The 17771-nt window shown below is 59.7% G+C and overlaps 1 protein-coding gene across 4 annotated transcripts in view; it reads left to right on the top strand.

Annotated features, from left to right (window-relative positions):
* NOL4L (nucleolar protein 4 like) overlaps positions 1-17771 on the top strand; it is a 66731-nt gene that overhangs the window by 42079 nt on the left and 6881 nt on the right. For all 4 annotated transcript variants that reach the window (XM_074604948.1, XM_074604950.1, XM_074604951.1 and 1 more), the window contains 6 exons: positions 1686-1827; positions 13865-14136; positions 14869-15054; positions 15134-15325; positions 15413-15535; positions 15807-16008. In XM_074604948.1, the coding sequence (XP_074461049.1) occupies positions 1686-1827; positions 13865-14136; positions 14869-15054; positions 15134-15325; positions 15413-15535; positions 15807-16008 (1117 nt within the window). The remainder of the gene's footprint in view (positions 1-1685; positions 1828-13864; positions 14137-14868; positions 15055-15133; positions 15326-15412; positions 15536-15806; positions 16009-17771) is intronic.

Genomic DNA, 17771 nt, shown 5'->3' with positions numbered 1-17771 from the left:
TGGCAGCAGTGCTGTGCTGAGCCGAGGGGATGCCATGCCTCCCCCCTGCCTCTCCTTCTCTGCTCGACCTGGGCACAGGGGGGGCTGCACGGGGGCACCTGGCTGGCAGCGCAGGTGGGTCTGGGGGTGGGGGTCTCCCCGTGCCATTGGCGGGCGTGTATGGGGCTGCTCAGTCCTGTCCGTCCGTTGGTGCGTGCGGGGTTTCACAAGCCGTAAATTCCAGGAAACTCCCCGGGAGGCACATGGAGGGAGCGGGCTGGGGGCGGGCGCGAGCCCCGAGCCAGCAGATGTGTCTGCAGGGATGAGGAATGGGGAGGAAAAGCACAAACCTGTCTTTAAAGACATTTGTTTGTTCACAATAAAAACTGTCAGCCAGCGGCAGCCAGACAGGGCAGTTTTTATGAGGCGCAGGCGTAGGTTGGAGGGGTGCTTGCCAATTGCTTCTTACACGGAAAGGGAGCGGGGATTGTATTTTATCTCAGGACCAGGGGGAGGAAAAAAAATATGAGAGCAGAGAGTTTACAAGCCTTTGAAATGGTTCAATCAAAGGAAAGCACAGTTGAAAGCGGTTCTGGAAACATTTTCGGTGTTCCCCTGCACCCCAGGGCTCTGGATGAGGTCTCTGCCCATTGCTTTGGGAGGGGAGCGGGGAAAGGAAGGCAGATAAAGGGATCGCCAGCAGGAGCGTGTTAATACAGGGACACGTATCTGCTTCCTCCCAAGCTGCATGTTCGGAGAGTTCAGCCTGGGGAGGTCCCACAGCCCCTCCTCTCATTCAGGATCTCAGTGCTGCCTTTATGATGATGGTTTTGAAATCCTGTGGCTGACCTTTCCGGTGCTGGAAGCGATCCAAGGGCTGTGTCTCGAAGTACTGTAAAGGTTAGCGAGAAGGGAGCGAGAAGGAGAGAGAAAATGTCCTTTCAGCTGCAGGAGTGGGAGAGAGGAATGTCATCTATGCTGCCGGGGAGCAAGCGGCTGGGCGGGCTTCTCGGCCCGAGCTGGGGTGTCCTTGCCTCGATGGGGACCTCACTCCCCCAGCCCTTTCCCAAGGTGTGTGTTGTCATTTTTGATCAGGGTACGGAGGCAATATCCCTTCGGAGAGGGCTGGAGGAGCAGTCCCTTGGGGCTGTGCTCCAGGAGCCTCTTCGGCAGCATCAGGCAGTGCCGGTCTATGGGGATTGGTGCCGCTACCCAGATCTGCTCCACCGACCACTCCCTGCCGGTGCCAGTCCTCCGGTGATTCCTGTTGTAGCAGATTATTTGGTTTCAAAAAAGTCTGAGATGTTTTACAGTTTCAATGGAGTTCCACTCCATCCTCGGCTCCCACATGCCGCTGCCTCGCCAGAAACACGCTGGGGTGGATGGAGATTAAAGGGTAAACTCCAGGGCTCAGCCATCCGCTCCTACAGGATGCGAGCTCTTTCTAATTGTCCTCAATTAGAGACAGTGCCATTGCTCAGGCACGTCTTCAGGCAGGAAGCAGAACCCGGCCGTCCCTAGCCCGGCGGAGGGAAGGGCTGCTCGCTGTGGCCTTGGGGAGTGCCGAGGGGCCAGCAAGCGTTCTTGGGGGGCAGGAGCTGGCATGGGATTGTTTTTAGGAAGGAGTGCAGTGAGAAGATGTTAAAGCCAGAGAAAGGAGGGAAGAAAATAGCTCAGCGAGTTAACCCTTTCCTGCTTGCCTCCAGGATGAGACATCGGTGAGCAGCGAGGACTTTGATATGAACGACTCCACATGGATCTCAGCTGACCAGCACCTGAACTCCAGCCTGAGCCCCAGCCAGGACGAGAGCATGCGCAGCCCGCAGAACCTGCACGGCCAGGAGGACGGTGAGTGCCCCAATGGGAGGGAAGCACTCTGCGCCTCTGCCACAGGATGTTTTTGTGACTTATTAAACATTAACCAGTCCTTTCTGATCAGGTGTCCCACCTGTAGGATGGATTTCGTATCGGCACAGGCTTCGAAGCAGCGCCGACTCCCAGTCCTTCCCGTTTAGCCTCTGGGTTCTTGCTCAGGCAGGGCCCTCTCCACCTTGGAGCTGATGGTCCTTGTGTGGGGACCTGTGTCCCAGCTCCTCCAGAAAGAGGTCTCCAAATCCTCTCCTAAGCCATCAGGTTGTAGTTCCCCGGGTGTGACAAAGAAATGCTGAACTGCGGGCTGCCCCGCTGCAAAAAGGATGTCAAGGCTTCGCAATAGAGGTTACAGCTTTCCACACTTGGAAAACTGCACCTTTGGCAGTGTCTGGGATCCCCCAGGCAAGAAATGTGTAATCTGCAATAGCCGACAGCGATGAGGGCGCGGGGTGGATGTGGGTGTCACCTCGCCCGGGGCAGGCGGTTGGAAGGGGCTGAAGGCGGCACACATGGGCTGGGTGGGAGGAAGCGTTTGGTGAAGAGAGGTGGTGTGTTAGTTCTGTGAAACACACCAGTTTAAAATAAAGGAGCAAGTAAATAAATGGTAGAAGTATGAGTTCGGGTCAGAGTTCATCTCCGTGATGCTTGGAAGGATTCGGTGGTTGGACTGTTACTGGCTTTTGCTCAAGAGGTTGAATCCCTCGTTATCCCCAGTCCGGCTGCTGCTGGGAGAGCGGGAAGGGAGTGGAGGAGTCGAGGGACAACCCGGGCTGGGTCGGTGCTGCTTTAAGAAAGGGAACTGGAAAATCACCCCAGGGGAAAGAAAGGGCTTTTGTGCTGGCAGGTCTCCCTGGGGTGGCTTTTAGCTACTTGTGTGGCCAGTGGCAGGGACAGCGGGGACGCTGCTCTCTTCAGTCCAGCGCATTGTGGCACTTCAGTTTCTATTGCAAGTCTGCACTTCTGAGAAACCGCTGTTTTTAACTAACCAGCACCAGCCCCGGAGTCAGGCAGCCTTGGTGAGGATGTGAAACCTGCCTGCGCTGCACCACGGCCCCGGCCGGCGGGACGGGCAGCGGCGCTTCTGCTTGTCCAGGGCCTGGCAGCGGGGCTGAGCCCGTGGCAGGAGGAAGGGTGTTTCGGTGGTAACGCAGCTGCTCACATCAGATGCGTTCGGCTCTTTGGCACCAGGCTGCAACCTCTGCCCCCAGCCAAGCGCTGCGTCTCATACCTGTAGTCTGGCTGGGTCTCTCTGCACCCCCTGAATTTTGCCATTTTCCCGTCGGGGCATTTCAGACTTCCGTCTTATCCCTCACCACTGAATTCCCAAGTCTCATTTACAATCTAGAATGACATGGTTTTGATCCCTTTGCTGAACACTATTATTCAACGGGGCAGTAATTTAATAAGGGACTCACGTATTTAGGCAAATCAAGATGTTCTCACTAAAGCTAAATCCTCTCTCTCTCTGCCCTCTTAGGAAATGCTTCCAATTTTTCATGCCCTGTGGTTTTTCTTCAGAAGCAGGTGTCCTCTTTGGGGCCCTTCTTGGCTCCTCTAATTTCTTTTGTAAGGTTCAGTGGTGAGCAATAAAGCACATAGAGTCCCTTCCTTTTTGTGAGGAACTCAAGTGTCCCAGGCTGTCCCCGGGATCAGCAGAAGGCTAACACAGGTAGACTTTGGCAAATCAGAAGTGATGGAGTCAAAGAGTCAGCAAGCCAAGGCCAGGGTTACTAACGAGATCCTTCAAGTAGAAGACAGGCATTGGGATTTCCATCAGGCTGTCATACTTCAGGGGGTATTTTATGGGACTGAAAAGAGTTTTTGTGACTGTGGTGAATGTCCCTGTCCTGTATTGGAGCTCTGGCTGATGCTGCGGGGGTGGAAGCCCTCATATCAGTCTCTCTGCCAAATCAACGCTCCCACCCAGGACTGAAGCACGCATGAGGCTGGGAAGGGAAGAAGGAAGATGGACCAGCCCAGGCGACTCAGGAGGGCAGCGGGTGGTTAGAAGAGAGGAGCACAGAGCAGAGAAGGAGCACGGTGAGAGAGGAAAGGCAAATTACTGGCACAGGGAAGAGAATGTGTGTGAATCAAAGTCTTCAGTTTCCTCTTCTCTTGATCCATGAAAGCTCTTTTTTTTGGAAGCAAGTGTGTTTTACCTAGTTCACACTGGTTTTCTAAGGCTGCGCACATGCAAGACTTTCCCGAAGAAATCATCTAAGTGTGAGTAACCAGCCTGTGTGAACTGCGTGCTCCTGGGAGCCCAGCTGGCCAGGATGCCCCGTGCAGAGCACCCACGCCGGGGCAGCCCAAGGGCTCTGGTCAAAGTCCTCCATGCCAAAACTGGATGTTTGTCCACATCTCTCGCGCTCAGCTGTCCACCGTGCCCCGCAGCAGCCCTGCAGAGCTCTAGCCTTCTTCCACCAGCTGTGGGAGACACAGCCAGTGCTGCAGCGAGCCCCGCTGGGCTCAGCTCCGAGCATCCCGGCACTGCAGCGGGGTCTGGTCGCATGCCACCTCTTTCAGTCGGGAGCTTGTTCAGGACTCGGTACTCTCCTCCCTCTGGAAATCCTTTTGATTTACTAAATTTCTCTTGCTTGCTGCCGTCTGACGGGCAGGATGTTTGGAGTGTGTCTTCTGTGAAAGGGTTCTTAAAGTATAAAGTTTTAATGAAGAGTTGCCTAGTAGGAGAGCAGTATCATCTAACGCGCTTGTTAAAAAAGTCTTGTTTAAAGTACCGAAGCACCAACTCCGGGTCTTTCAGAGACTTGGGAGGAGCGAGTGCTCTCCTATGGCATACAAGAAGAGCGGTATGACATCCAGAGAAGTGGGAGAGCAGGGAACCATCATCCCATGCTTTGATATGCAGGTATCTGCTAAATCTTCAGAGAGCTAAGAAGCAGCTAGGACGAAAGCCAACACCTTCTTTTGTCTCCGTGCCCAGAAACCTTGGCCCAGTATAACCACGCTGCAACCAGCCTCAGCCCTTGGAACAGCAGGGAGAACAAATTAGACCTAATGACTTTAGTGGGTAAGGGACAGAGAAGGCACCATTGGGAGAGTCTCGGCAGCAGACCCCGGGCTCCTGCCGGGTTGGCGGGTGCACAGCGGGATGCAGGATGCACTGGCCAGCTCTGAACAGGGACGCCGACATGCAAACACTCACTCCTTCCATTTTCCTTTGTTACTCATCCTGCGGGCCCCAGCATGGAAAACGTGAAGCTCCCTGCAACATCCCTTCCCCATCGGATGTTGCTCACAGCATATGTGCCCGCAGGAAGCCGTCGGCTACCCAAAGCGACAGCAAAATCAACACGAACCCTTTGCTGCTGAAACGGAGCTATTGTGCAGGACATCCTGGAGGGATGTGTCTGTGGGAGCCAGCACGCGTTCGGAGCAAAGTGACCATGAAAGCTGTGCTGTCTCGCTGTCCCCCATGCCCATTGCTGTCCCTGAAGGTGTTCCATGCCCACTCGTAGCTGAGTGCAGGTCTGGTGCCTGGCCCTGTCTTGTGGCAGCAGCTTCAGCTGGTCTGTCCATCTTCGGAGCCTGTTTGCGTTCACAGGCGAGTGCAGCATTGCAAAACCTCCCGGTTTAGTCTGGTGTGTGGGTCTGAGCGGGGTTTCTTATCATGGGGACGCTGTGACCTGGCGGTGAGAGCAATGGCCTTGAAAAGAAAGCAGCAGGCAGACCCTGAACTGCCGTGTATGTGACACGGCAAAGTACTTGAATTAATGTAGAAGACGCCTCCATCTTTCCTGCTAATAGGCTACATCTTGCCTCATCCCTGGCCGTGCATCCTACTCCATCGCCCACGAGCAGGGGTTGCTGCTTCAGCTCAGCCTGCCCCATCTTTTTGAAGAGCAGGGAAAGCTCCTAGGTATAAGATCTGCTTTCCCTGCATGGGGGGCATGGGATTACTTCATGGCACCGTGTTGGGACCGATCCCGTTCCAGCTGCGGTCCCTGCGTGCAGTCCTCTCTGGCAGTGTCACCGCTGAGCCTGTTCTGCCTGGAGCAGCAGTGGCTAATCCAGACCTTGGAGAAAGGACTTTCTTAACCTACTTAACTGCGAAGGCACGTGCTCCTCGGGGGCATCCCTTGAGGTGGCTGGCAGGAAAGGCTCCTGGGTGTTGGGGACATCCCTCAGGAGTGCTCCAAGGAGGGACCTCAAGGATGTCCAGGCAGGCATTATTTCAGGACGCCGTCCCGGGAGTAGCTAGGGCATGTTGCTCCTCTGGACACCCTGCCCTGGGACCGGCAGGGACAGCACTGACCCGTCCCCAGCATGGTCGTCTCTCTTCTTGTACAGCATGGGTCCCACAGCTCCAGGTCACACCACCGTTATTTGGCGATATGTCCACGATGTGCTGCACATCACCAGGTTCCCTGAACCACCAACCAAGCAGAGCGTTTTCTGGGGAGGAGAGCAGCCTTCTTGCCAAGTGCAGACCAGAAGCCAAGCCCGTGCCTGCACAGTGAGCTCAGCCCCTGCCTGCAGGACACCGTCCATGGCTCCGTCCCCAGGGCAGCCGTGATGCCCGGCTCCACACCTGCACTTCCCCGACAGCTGGTACACGGCCGCGGGGCGATGGCACCCTCCTCACGTCACCACAGCAAGGTCACTTACCGCAGGTTCCCGCTTCCCCACCACCACCGGGGCTTTCCTCGGCCGGCCCCATCCCTGCTTCAGGTGAACACAAACGCACCTTTGCCAGCCACAGAGAAGCCACAGCAGATGCACAGACAGCCATGCGATGGCTGGCCATTGCAAGAGGTGGTCTGCGAGCCCTGAGACCCTTCCTTTTCCCAGGCTGTAAAGTCCTCACTGTTTTCAGGGCTTCCTGCACCAGCGTTGTATTTCACCCTCCCAGAAGCCGTAGCTCAGAGCTTAAACAAGACTAGGACCAGCATTCAGGCCTTACAGCAGTTAGACGTGACCTTATCTTATTTTGCTTAGGCATATATTTCCCCTCTCCCTCGGGTGTCCCCACACCACGCTGTCCCCGCAGCAGAAGTCAGCGAGCACGTCCCTGCCCTGCCTGAGCGGTCTCGGCTGGTGGCTCCGTTCCCTGTGACCTCTTTCAGGGGCACGTCTGCTCCTCCCGAGCAAAGGCCCTCGCCAGTGATAAACACCCTCCTTTCGGCTTCTTTTGAAGAGCTGCCCTTTCCTGCTCCAAGGCTGAGAAGTGCAGCACGGGCGCTGCGGGGCCATGGTGGCTTCACCAGCCCCTTGTGCTGAACTTGACTCAGGGCTCCCTCCTGGCTGATGTGGGCTCTGCCAAGTCGGTCGGTTCATCCTGCTTGTGTTTTGGAGGGGGGCTATTCCCTGGTCTGGAGCAGAATCCGCAAATCTGAGCACCCCCAGCCTAAGGGGTGATCAGGGACAGCAGGGTGAGCCCCGCAGTGTGTCCCTTGCCTGGGAGGTGTGCAGAGCCCGGTGGCTTGGGGACGGTCCCCGCTCTGTCCTGACGGAAGGACTGGGGGTGAGCAGCAGGGTCTCTCTGGTGACAGGTCTGTGCTGGAGGCACTGGCTTGGCGTCAACCCTGCCCAAAGCCACCAAACCCGTTTGGCATGGGGAGAGGCAGTGCCCGGGCAGTGCGGGGCCACAGCATGTCCCCTCCCTGCGGCAGGATCCGGGTGGCTGCCAGCAGCAGTGGCACAAGGAGAGGCTTAGTCTGCACCACCTCCTTCCCCGCAGGCATCCCTCGAGCAGCGAGGTGGCTGGAGGAGCAGCCGTGGGAGGGACAGGGATCAGGAGAAGGGAAAACCGAGAGACAGAGCACATTTGTGGCAAGGCTGCTTTCTGCAGTGGGAGCTGCCGAGCTTCAGTGCACGGGAAAATGTCCGTCATGGGGCCAGAGCGGTGAGGTCCCGGTGACAGAGGGAGCTGCTCCCACAGGCTGGGCAGTGGAGCCGGGGGGAGACGGCACCGGGGGGCACCTTTCATGCCGAAGGAGGGGGAGCTGGCCGCACAGCGCTGCCTTGTCCGGCCGGGCTCGCCTGCGGACGCGCATTGTGTCCAGCCGTGCCAGATGTCTGGCTCGTCGAGGGCTCTGGTCGAAGGCAGGGACCCAGGGAGGGAGGGCAGAGGGTGGACACTTTGTCTGGGACATAACGAGGTTTGCATTAACGAAGGAAGACAGGAAATAGAGTGCCTTAACTGGACACCGGCCAGCCCCACTGCTCCCTGGCCCCCAGCGACATTTCTTTTTTCTTTCTTATGCATCTTGGAGGCAATGAGCCGGGCAGGACCTGGAGAAAATAGGCTTTGGGCTCCGGCCGTGTGAGCGGTGTGGAACTGGGGTGGCCATGGCAGCCAGTGCATGGCCAGGGCCTCTCCTGCCGCTCACCGCCCAGTCGTGGGTGCGAGAGCCCCAGGGTCCTGCTCGCTTGCCCTAATGAATGCGGCACTGCCGCCCAGGCATGGCCCCCCACGGGGCCCCCGTTCCCACTCGGTCTCTCTAATTTGTATTAAGTATCCCTTCCTTGCAGGCTTTCCTCCTCCCCTTCTTCCCCCTTCTCGTCTCTTTTGTGAGTGAATAATTTATGGCACTTTTCATCTTCCTGGCTGTTGTTCCAGGCAGGCGGCGGTGGGATGCTCTGCGCCCTCCCGACAGCCGCTCTCGGGCTGGGTGTACAGCTCCAGCCAGCACTGGTGCCACGGCGGGGTGGAAACGGGGCAATCCCCTCCCGGTAGTGATGGGGAGAGTCAACCGGCAACACCAACCTCAACCATCAACCTGCTGGCCATGGGCAGGCAGGGCCACGGCTGGTGGCTCCATGGTGGTCCACGAGGGACCAAGGCAGGCCCCAGGGGTGGCTGTAGCGCCCGAGGCCGGGCAGGCGGTGGCCAAGCCCAGCTGCCCCGGTGGTGGCCGGGGGCTTGCGCCACAGTGGGGCATGGGCAGGACCGGGTGGCCCCTGGCCCGCCGCGCGGTGCGGGGCTGCGGCGAGGTTTCCGTGGGCCGCTGGCTCTTATATAAGCTCATTGTTTTCTGAGTCAAAAGAGGTTTTGTCTCCGCTCTGGAGATGTGACAGGAGGAGGAACAATTTGCCCCATTCATCTTTAACTCTGCCTTTGGAGAGCGGTGCGGTGGCCTTCGCCGACAGAGACGTTAAACCCAACCACTTCCCCGCCGTAAAATCTCCCGGGGAGCAGGTGTTGGAAATCGCCCCTTCCCCTCCTGATCTCCGCAAATCCAGCGCCACAGAAATCAAGGATAATCCAGCAGCCTCTTCAAAATGAAAACGCTGAGCCCTGATTAATTCATTTAATAAGTGACTGATCCCCTCCTCCCCCAGCATCGCAGCCCAAGAAGCCATTTTGCTTCTCACTCTCCTGGGCTCGGCGCTGCCGGGGAGAGGCCGAGGCCACAGCAGAGGCACGAGGTGGCTTCCCATGGCCTCCTTGATGGCCTCACCGCTTGCCCAGCCACATCCTGGCCTCTGTGATGGGGCTGAGGAGGGCAGTGCTCCAGGGACCTTGGGGCTGGCCAGCTTCCATTGGGCTCTCCAGCCTCACCAGCATCTCCCACGCAGTGCCGGGGTCTCTTCCACCTCCAGCGTGCGGAGCCCCGGCTCTAGGGGATTAAAACAGGAGAACGAAATATTCCGTTTTCCAACCCAAAGATCAAACCGGTTAGAAGTGACATTGTTTTTACAGTTCCATCTGCTTCAATTAGGGCACGGGGGTGGAGCAGGGGGGCTCCCAATTATCCTCATTAGAGGGGCTCCTCGTGCAGCCAAGCTCCAGCCGCGAGCGGGGAGCTCACCAGGCTCGTGCTGGTTGATAATGAATATATTCATGGCTGCGCAGCCTGGCCTTGCTCGCCTGCTGCTGCCGGAGCCCTGCTCGTTACGTGTGTTTTGGGCACTCGCTGGCAGTCTGCAGAAAACCTCTCCAAGCTCAGAAGTTTGGTGGGTTTTACCAAAACGGTGATTCTCTGGGAGCGGGACCAACACAGCCCTGCCGCTGCTCCGTGTGCTGCCACAGCTGCTGTTGGCAGAGCAGGAGCATAAACCAGGTCGTGGCACCCGAGGTGGGAGGGGTCCTGCTGTGTCTCCCCCAGGTCCTGCTTCACTGCGGGGTGCCCCGGGCACTGCTTGGGGCTGGCCAGGGGTTGGAGATATCCCAGTGAAGCTGCCTGGGGAGCAGCACTGGGCACCGGCACCGTCCCTGGCACCGTCCCATCCGCGCCAACCAGGAGAGCGCAGCGCTCCCTCCCGAGCACATCCGCGTTTTTAAGCTGGCTGAGGCCATTCCCGTTCGGACCCAAGGACCTCAGCAATCTGCATTTGTGGCCGTTTCTCTGCACGCAAGGCTGAGATTAATCCACCACTTTATATGCGGAGCTTCTGGGAGAGCATAACCTGCAAAAATATATAAATAAGAAAATTATCTGTAGCTAGTGTGTTTAAAGACCTCGTTATTTACTTATGTTCAGCTTTGGTTTAAACTAAATTGTTCTTTTAGCAGACGCTGGTCCTTTACGTTGGATTCCCATTTCATTTTCTTATTCCACCTGAACAGGTTCCTAGAGACGTCTTCCTCTTTGCTTTCAATATTTTTTGGCTGTAGCAAACCCAAGGTTTCGTAAATGCAGTGGAGTCGGGTGTAAATCTGATTTGCAGCTACTGTGTGTGTTTTGTGCAACACAAAAGAAATACCGAGACATTGAGAAATCGGGGGGTCCAGAATCCTGTCCGCTGTGAGCAGCCAGTGTAGGACTGGCACTGCCAACTGGGACGGGATCTGCAGGGACCAGGGGCAGGGCTGGTGGCCACGGGGAAGCTGGAGGTGGGTGGACAAGGTCAGAGCGGGATATCCAGGGAGGAGTGGTGGTGCTTAAGGCAGTTTTGGGATGTTCAGAGAAGGTTGAAGGTGCTCAGAGCAATGCAGGGATGCTCAGGGCAGGCTGGGCATGTAATGGGAGAGGCTGGGGATGCTCAGGGCAGGTTGAACGTGCGCAGAGCAATGCAGGGATGCCCAGGGCAGGTTGAGGATGCCCAGAGTGATGCAGGAATGCCCAGGGCAGATTGAGGATGCTCAGAGCAAAGCAGGGATGCGCAGGCAGGTTGGGGATGTCCGGGGCAGTTGGGGATGCTCAGGGCACCTGAACTGTCTTCTCCCAAGTGATGCTTCTCTTGTTGCCCCTTGCCTGGCGGGGTTTTCGCGACGTGGAGGGCCTCCAGCCGCCACTCTGTGCAGGCAGCCATGCCGGGGGCTGCCTGTGGCCCCGGGAGCTGGCAGGAGGTCCCTGCCATTGGCCTGGGGGCCGGGCGCTGATTGGCCCCGCGGCGCTGTTGCTGCGGCTGTGCCCAGGCTGACGGTGGGGCCTGGCGTGCGGCTCGTGCCTCGGCGCACGGGAATAATTCTCCTTAATCCTTCCGAGAGGCATCGCTGGATGAGGCTGGAGCCTCCCTCTGGGAGCCCCGTCTCGCCTGGCGCGCAGAGCGGAGCAGGGGGAGGGACGGCCGCCATCCCACAGGCAGGGAGGCCTCCATGCCCCCAGCCACCTGCCCGCTGCTGCACGGGGCCATGGCGAAGCCGGCACCGCTCCTGCGCCCACGCTGAGGGGAGAGAGTGCCGGGGGTGGGTCTGGATGCGCACCCTGGCAAAGTGTGTGTGGGGCAGAGGTGCAGCAGCCTGGTTGGGACAGAGAGCCCTGAGGAGCACACGCTGGTGTAGGAGCTGATCCAGGCAAGCCGGGCTGCATCTCCCGCAAGTTGGAGAGCAAAACCCACAGGAGCCTGAGAGCCCCAGACCCCAGTGCTTTGGGACAAGGAGGGGTGTAGGGGCAGGAGGTGGCAATGCCGCTGGTATCCTGCCCCTCTGGGCTGGGCTGAGCCAGCAGCAAATGCCCTGCTGCCATGATTCAGGCTGCAGCTGCCCGCTGGAGCCCCACTGTCCACGGCACAGGGGCAGGAGACCAGAGCTGGTCCTGGGGGGTGGCTCGGAGGGTGCCGCAGGGTAGTGCTGGCTGCTGAGTTCCCCCAGAGCCCCACACTCCAGAGCCAGCGCTCAGCCCCAGCCAGGAGCAAGGGGCTCTCCCTGGAGCCAGCCCTGTGCTGGGGAGGGTGACGCCTGCCGCCGGGCCGGAGCACCCGGCACTTAAACACCACCCCGGGGATTAGGTCAGTTCTGGTCATTGCTCAGACGAATAAGTGGATCAGCGCAAGGGAAAGGAGGGGGAGGGAGCTCCGCTGAGCAGGGGGCTCAAGAGAGGACCTTTTAATTTAGGGGCTCACGGGGCCAGGAGCAGCCTTGGCGCAGGCGTGAGGCTGGGCAGCGAGCACTGTCGCCCGGGGCAGCTGGGGACACATGGCGGCAGCCCCAGCCGGCCCCCACGGTCTGCTTGGATGCCCAAGTGTCCTCAAGTCTGTTTATTTTAAGGGATACAAAGTCCTGGGCTGCTGCGCGGTCACAGGAGCCCTCGCCGAGCCTCTCATTAAAGTTTGCCGCGGGCGCTGGCGGGGGGAGGAGGAGGATGGGTGGCAGCACCCGGGCGCCATCCTGACACCCCACACACCTTTGGACATGGCACCCATGCACTGGGAGCTGTCGTTACGGTGCCGGGGCCACCCCGTAGTCCGACCCCATTGTCCTGCGGCAGCGCGGGCCGGGCGCGGGGACCGCCATCTGCTTGTCGCTGCCGGCAGCTTCTTTGTTCGCCGCCCGGCGCACGCTCGCGCAGGAAGCGGCTCCCCACGTGCTTCGCCCTTTCCCTCTCGCGGAGGCACCTAATGAAATAAAGGATTTACTGCAGCGAGGGGGAGGGAAGGGGAAGCGGGCTGAGCAGTTTGAAAATGTCGTGCCTGGCCCCGGGGCTGGGCTCTTTGGCCGGGTGCAGGCAGGGCTGGGTGCAGGCAGGGCTGGGTGCAGGCAGCGCCGGGCGTGGGCAGGGCTGGGCTCTCTGCCGCGGCCGCACTGTTCTCCAGAGCAGCACAAGGCAGGAGACTGGCATGGTGGGAGCCATGCACGGGCAGGGGACAGTGCCAGGCCCTGGGGGTGTGGATGTAACCAAGATGGAGCAGGAGCCGGGCTGTGCGCCGGGTGTGCGTGAAACCGCCGTGGCTGGACCCCTGGGCCATGGGGTCTCCCCGTTCAGGTGGTGGGGGAAAGGGGTGGCCATGCAGCTGCCGTGGGGATGGCTCTGGGCCAGGTGGAAACAGGAGTGTCCACGTAGGCTGTAGGAGGTCACTTGTGCTTTCAGTGGGACAGGAGGGACGTCTGTGCAGTCCCTGCCCCATCCCAGCAGCAGGGTGCCAAGGAGCCTTGCTGGGCAGTGTGCCCGCTGTGAACCAAGCTCCTAACGCTGCTTCCAGGTGGCATGAACTCAGGGTTTTCCCGTCCAAGCGAGCCTGTCCTCGTGTGCCATCCCCAGACCCCAGCACTCTGCAGAGCAGCGTGTCCCCGAGCCACCAGTGCTGGAGCTCGTTGCCTCCCACCACACCCAGCCCCAAATGGGGCTGGGAGGACCGTGCCAGGAGGCGAGGGACCCGGCGGGGAGAGGCAGTGCCCCCTTCTCCTCCCTGCAATGCAAACAGAAACCGAAAAGGACCAAATTCCAAAGTTCTTATTCAAGCCAAACCGCCTGTGGCCCCAGGTGGAGGCGTGGGGACCGTCACCTGCCGGAGGGACTAGTGGCCCAGGCGCAGGGCATGGCAGCAGCCAGCATGCTTTGAGGGACGAGGGAGCAGAGATGTGTGATGGCCCTGCAGCCATGGGCACCGGTGTCTGTCCCTCCAGCTGCTGCATCCCAGGGCACAAAGCACGGCTGTGCAGGCCTGGCTCCCAGTGGCACCTGTGGCAACTTGGCCACCAAGTGAGCCCAGAGCAGCCCTGGCCAGGCAGGGGCTTTCCAAGCAGTGCCGTGTCGTCGCTGTACGTGCCCGTGGTCCCGCAGGCAGGCTCTGGGGAGGCTGGCACTGTCAGGGGCAGAGCCACTTACCCACCTCAGGGACATGGTCGCAGGGCACCACGGGGGTGACCACACACCCTTCCTTGCAGATGACTCCTCGTCAGAGAGCTGCAGCGGGAATGGCTCCTCCACCCTGAACCCCTCCACCTCCAGCAGCACGCAGGGCGACAGTGCCTTCCCCGAAATGAACGGGAATGGCACCGCGGCCCCCATGGACTTCACCGCCTCCGCCGACGACCAGCCCATCAACCTCTGCGACAAGCTCGCGCCTGCCCACGTCACCCCTTCCTACCAGTCGGACGGCTGCAGCGCCGACGGGCTGCGCAGCAGGGTCAAGTACGCGGTGAAGACCACGGCAGAGGTACGGCCCAGGCTGCAGGTGGCTGCCACCGGGGCTGGGTGAGGTGGGGTGGCCACGCATCCCCAGCCGGAGCTGGTGCGGGGCATGGCACACTGAGAGCAACTGCATGTGAGGTGCCCGAGGCCAGGCAGGGATATGGCTCCTGCCCCCGTGCCAGGAAAGCACAGCGGGGTGGCCCGGGAGCCTGTCCCTTGTAGGGAGGGAAGGACAGATGAGTGCCACACTCGCTGCGGCAGAGCTGCTGTGCCTGGCCGTCCTCCAGCCTCAGGGCTGCTGCTGCTCGGCAGAAATTGTGGGGAGAGTTGGAGGGATGGTTTGGGGGAGCTGGGGAGCATCCCCCGTGCTTTGCCTGCTCCACAGCCAGAGCGCTGCAGGGCCTCCTCCCCGACCAGCTGTGCCGCTGCCCCCCTGCAAGGAGGAGCCCATTCCTGCTGGGTCCGGGCAGCGTTTCCCGCAGGGTCAGGCAGAACCACGGCCCCCACCAGCCAGAGCTACACTGCCCCACGTGCTTTGGGCCATCACACGGTCCCTGCGGCTGGCGTGTCACCCCTGCCCGAGGCAGGCAGGAACTGTCACTTGGAGGAGCTCATCCCTGGGTTCATCTCTCCAAGTTGCAGTGGAACATCAGGAGATGGGCCAGAAGCAGTGAGCCAAGGAGAAAGGGCTTTTTCCTCAGGATTGTGGGCAGCGGCGGGCAGACGAGGGCTTGTGGTAACCCCTGTCTCCTCTCAGTCCCCTCCGTACAGCTCTGGCAGCTATGACTCCATCAAGACAGAGGTCAGCGGCTGTCCCGAGGACCTGACTGTTGGCAGGGCCCCCACGGCCGACGAAGATGACGATGATCATGATGACCACGAAGACAATGATAAGATAAATGACTCGGAGGGGATGGACCCGGAGAGGCTAAAGGCCTTCAATGTAAGGAGGGCTGCTCAGGGAGGGCGAGCCCACCTGCCTCTCGTCTCGGTGTTCCCACTGTCTGTCTTCTCCTTTGCAGATGTTTGTGCGCCTTTTTGTGGACGAGAACCTGGACCGGATGGTTCCCATCTCTAAGCAGCCCAAGGAGAAGATCCAGGCCATCATCGAGTCCTGCAGTCGGCAGTTCCCCGAGTTCCAGGAGCGGGCGCGCAAGCGCATCCGCACCTACCTCAAGTCCTGCCGCCGCATGAAGAAGAACGGGATGGAGATGGTGAGTGGCTGCCCCACTGCTCTGCCGCTCACCACCGCCCCTGGGGCAGCAGGTCCCTGAGCGCCTTCTCTGCTTGTGTCTCCACAGACCAGGCCCACGCCGCCACACCTGACCTCGGCCATGGCGGAGAACATCCTGGCCGCCGCCTGTGAGAGCGAAACACGGAAAGCAGCCAAGAGGATGCGGCTGGAGATCTACCAGACCTCCCAGGTATGGTGCTCGTGGCTGGAGGTGGGTTTGGGGAAAATAAGAGAAGTTTCTGACCAATTTGGCAAAGCATTTTTAAAAGTCTTTCTAAAAGTCGAAGGGCTACAGAGCAGGTTCCTGTGTTGCATCCTGAGACTCAGGACAGCGGGGCTGGGGACATTGGTTTGTGCTGGCCACACTGTGGGAGACCAGGCGTCCCCACGCTGTCCCTCCCACTGTCCGCGGAGGACGGCCGGGCTTCACGCTGGAGTAAGTCTGTGTTTCCTCCGTGCAGGACGAACCGATCGCTCTAGACAAGCAGCACTCCAGAGACTCCACAGCCATCACCCACTCCTCCTATTCACTGCCAGCTTCATCTTACTCCCAAGACCCGGTCTACATCAATGGAAGCCTGAACTACAGCTACCGTGGCTATGGGTCCCTGGGGGGCAGCCTGCAGCCGCCCACCTCCCTCCAGACGGGCAACCACAGTAACGGTAAGTGGCCACATGCTGCACCGGGTCCCGCGGCAGCACAGGGAGCTCACCCAGCCATCACCTCCACCCCGTGCCCGGGCATTCTGCGCTCTGCTGGAGCTGGGCACTGGGGGAAAGCAGGGGCTGCCGCTGTGGCTCACACTGAGCCCGGTCACGGCAGCATCTCTCCCGCTGCCGTGTGGAGCTGCTCCGAAAGCCCCTCTTCTCCTGCAGCCGATGGAGGCCTCTGCCCAGCTGCTCAGCTTGCCTCATCAGCAGGTGGTTAATTGTTGAATTGAACTTGGAAGGACAGCCTAGGTGGCACTGGTGGAGGGAAGGAGTGTCACTTAAAAAAAAGGGGAATCTGTACCAGTGATTAATTATTAACAGGAGCAGGCGCCTATCGCTGCCCTGATCTCGTTGCTAGTATGAGCTGTTCCTTTCCCAGCCTGTGTTGGGAGGTTGAGAGGAGCCTCCTGGCTGTTCTCGGAGGTGGGGACAGGGATGGGGACAGGGATGGTGAAGTTCGGGGGCTCTGCAGCAGCGCCTGGGGTGCAGCCAGCTCCTGCCGCAGATTGGAAGGATGGCGAGGGGCTGGGGGCTGCGTGGGAAAAGCAGCCGGAGCACCTGAGGCTGCAGGGAGGGATGGCAGAAGGAGGGAGCAAGCAAGGCTTGAGGGGTCGGCTGAGTTAGGAGCAAGTGAACAGAATGGAGTAGCCTGGGGCCGAGCAGGGCAGCTGGGGAGGTGCTGTGGTACCTGGCGACTCCCTGGCACCCAGGCGAGGCGAAAGAGGTGCGGGATGGGGCAAAGGGTCTCCCCTTGGGCAGCAGCCCTCTGGCTTTGCCCTCCCGGCAGCCATCGCAGGAGGGGCTGAAGCCCATGCCAATCCTTGGCCAGACCTTTGGCAATCTCCAGGCTACCTTCGCTTGCCCCGGTGTGCTCTGGGCTCCTGCCCTGCCCCTGCCCGCCCCAACAGGAGTGAGGATTTGGAAGGATGTGATTTCCGGAGCCCTGAGAGATGCCTGTCTGGGATTAACTCTTATCATCCCTTCCTAATGCTTCTTAACCCTGAATAAAGATCCCACCCTGGCCTCCAGCTGCTGAGACCTAATCCTCGCAGCCACGGCGGAGGCAGCTATGGTTCCTCCCCAGAGCCCCCTGCGCTGCCCAGCACCCTCCTCTCGCCCGGCCCCGCCGCGAGCGCTGGCTCCTTGACAAGAGGCAGCGAATTTGCAGAACTGTCTCCGAGCAGCCCCGGGAGGAGCAGCCGGGCCCTGGGTGTAGCACACAGCAGCAGCACACAGCAGCAACTTGCTTCTTTCTAATGAATTTTTAAACTTACTGCTTCGCAGTTATTTTTTTTTTCCCCTTTGCCCAAGCTCTTTGCCAGTCCTTTAGAGGTAAGAGCGTGCTGCCGTAGCGCTGGCAAGGAGCGCTGCGAGGAGCTGCGCCTTCTCCTGCCTCCGTGAGCACAAAGCCTGCAGGGGTTTGCTGCCCAGAAGTGTCTTCTCCCTCCATCCCCCACCTAAGGCGATTCTTGCTCAAACCCACATCCCCATTCCCAGCTCCTTCCCCCTTGGTGAGCCGGGAAATGGGCTCCGCTTACTGCTGCCTTTTCTGTCCAGTGAAATCGCTTTCGCATGAGAGCCTCCTCCTCCCCTTCACCGAGCGCTGATTAGCTTGGCGTGGAAGTCCTCTGCTGGTGCCACTCCTCCCGCAGCATTTGCTGCTCCAGCATTGCTTTCCTTGGATGCTTTCCTTCCCACCCCAGGGCAATGCTCTC

The sequence above is a fragment of the Larus michahellis genome, chromosome 12 (assembly GCF_964199755.1).
Source record: "Larus michahellis chromosome 12, bLarMic1.1, whole genome shotgun sequence".
Classification (NCBI taxonomy): Eukaryota; Metazoa; Chordata; class Aves; order Charadriiformes; family Laridae; genus Larus; species Larus michahellis.
Note: the sequence above shows the minus strand (reverse complement) of the source record. Positions and strands in the feature narration are given on the sequence as shown.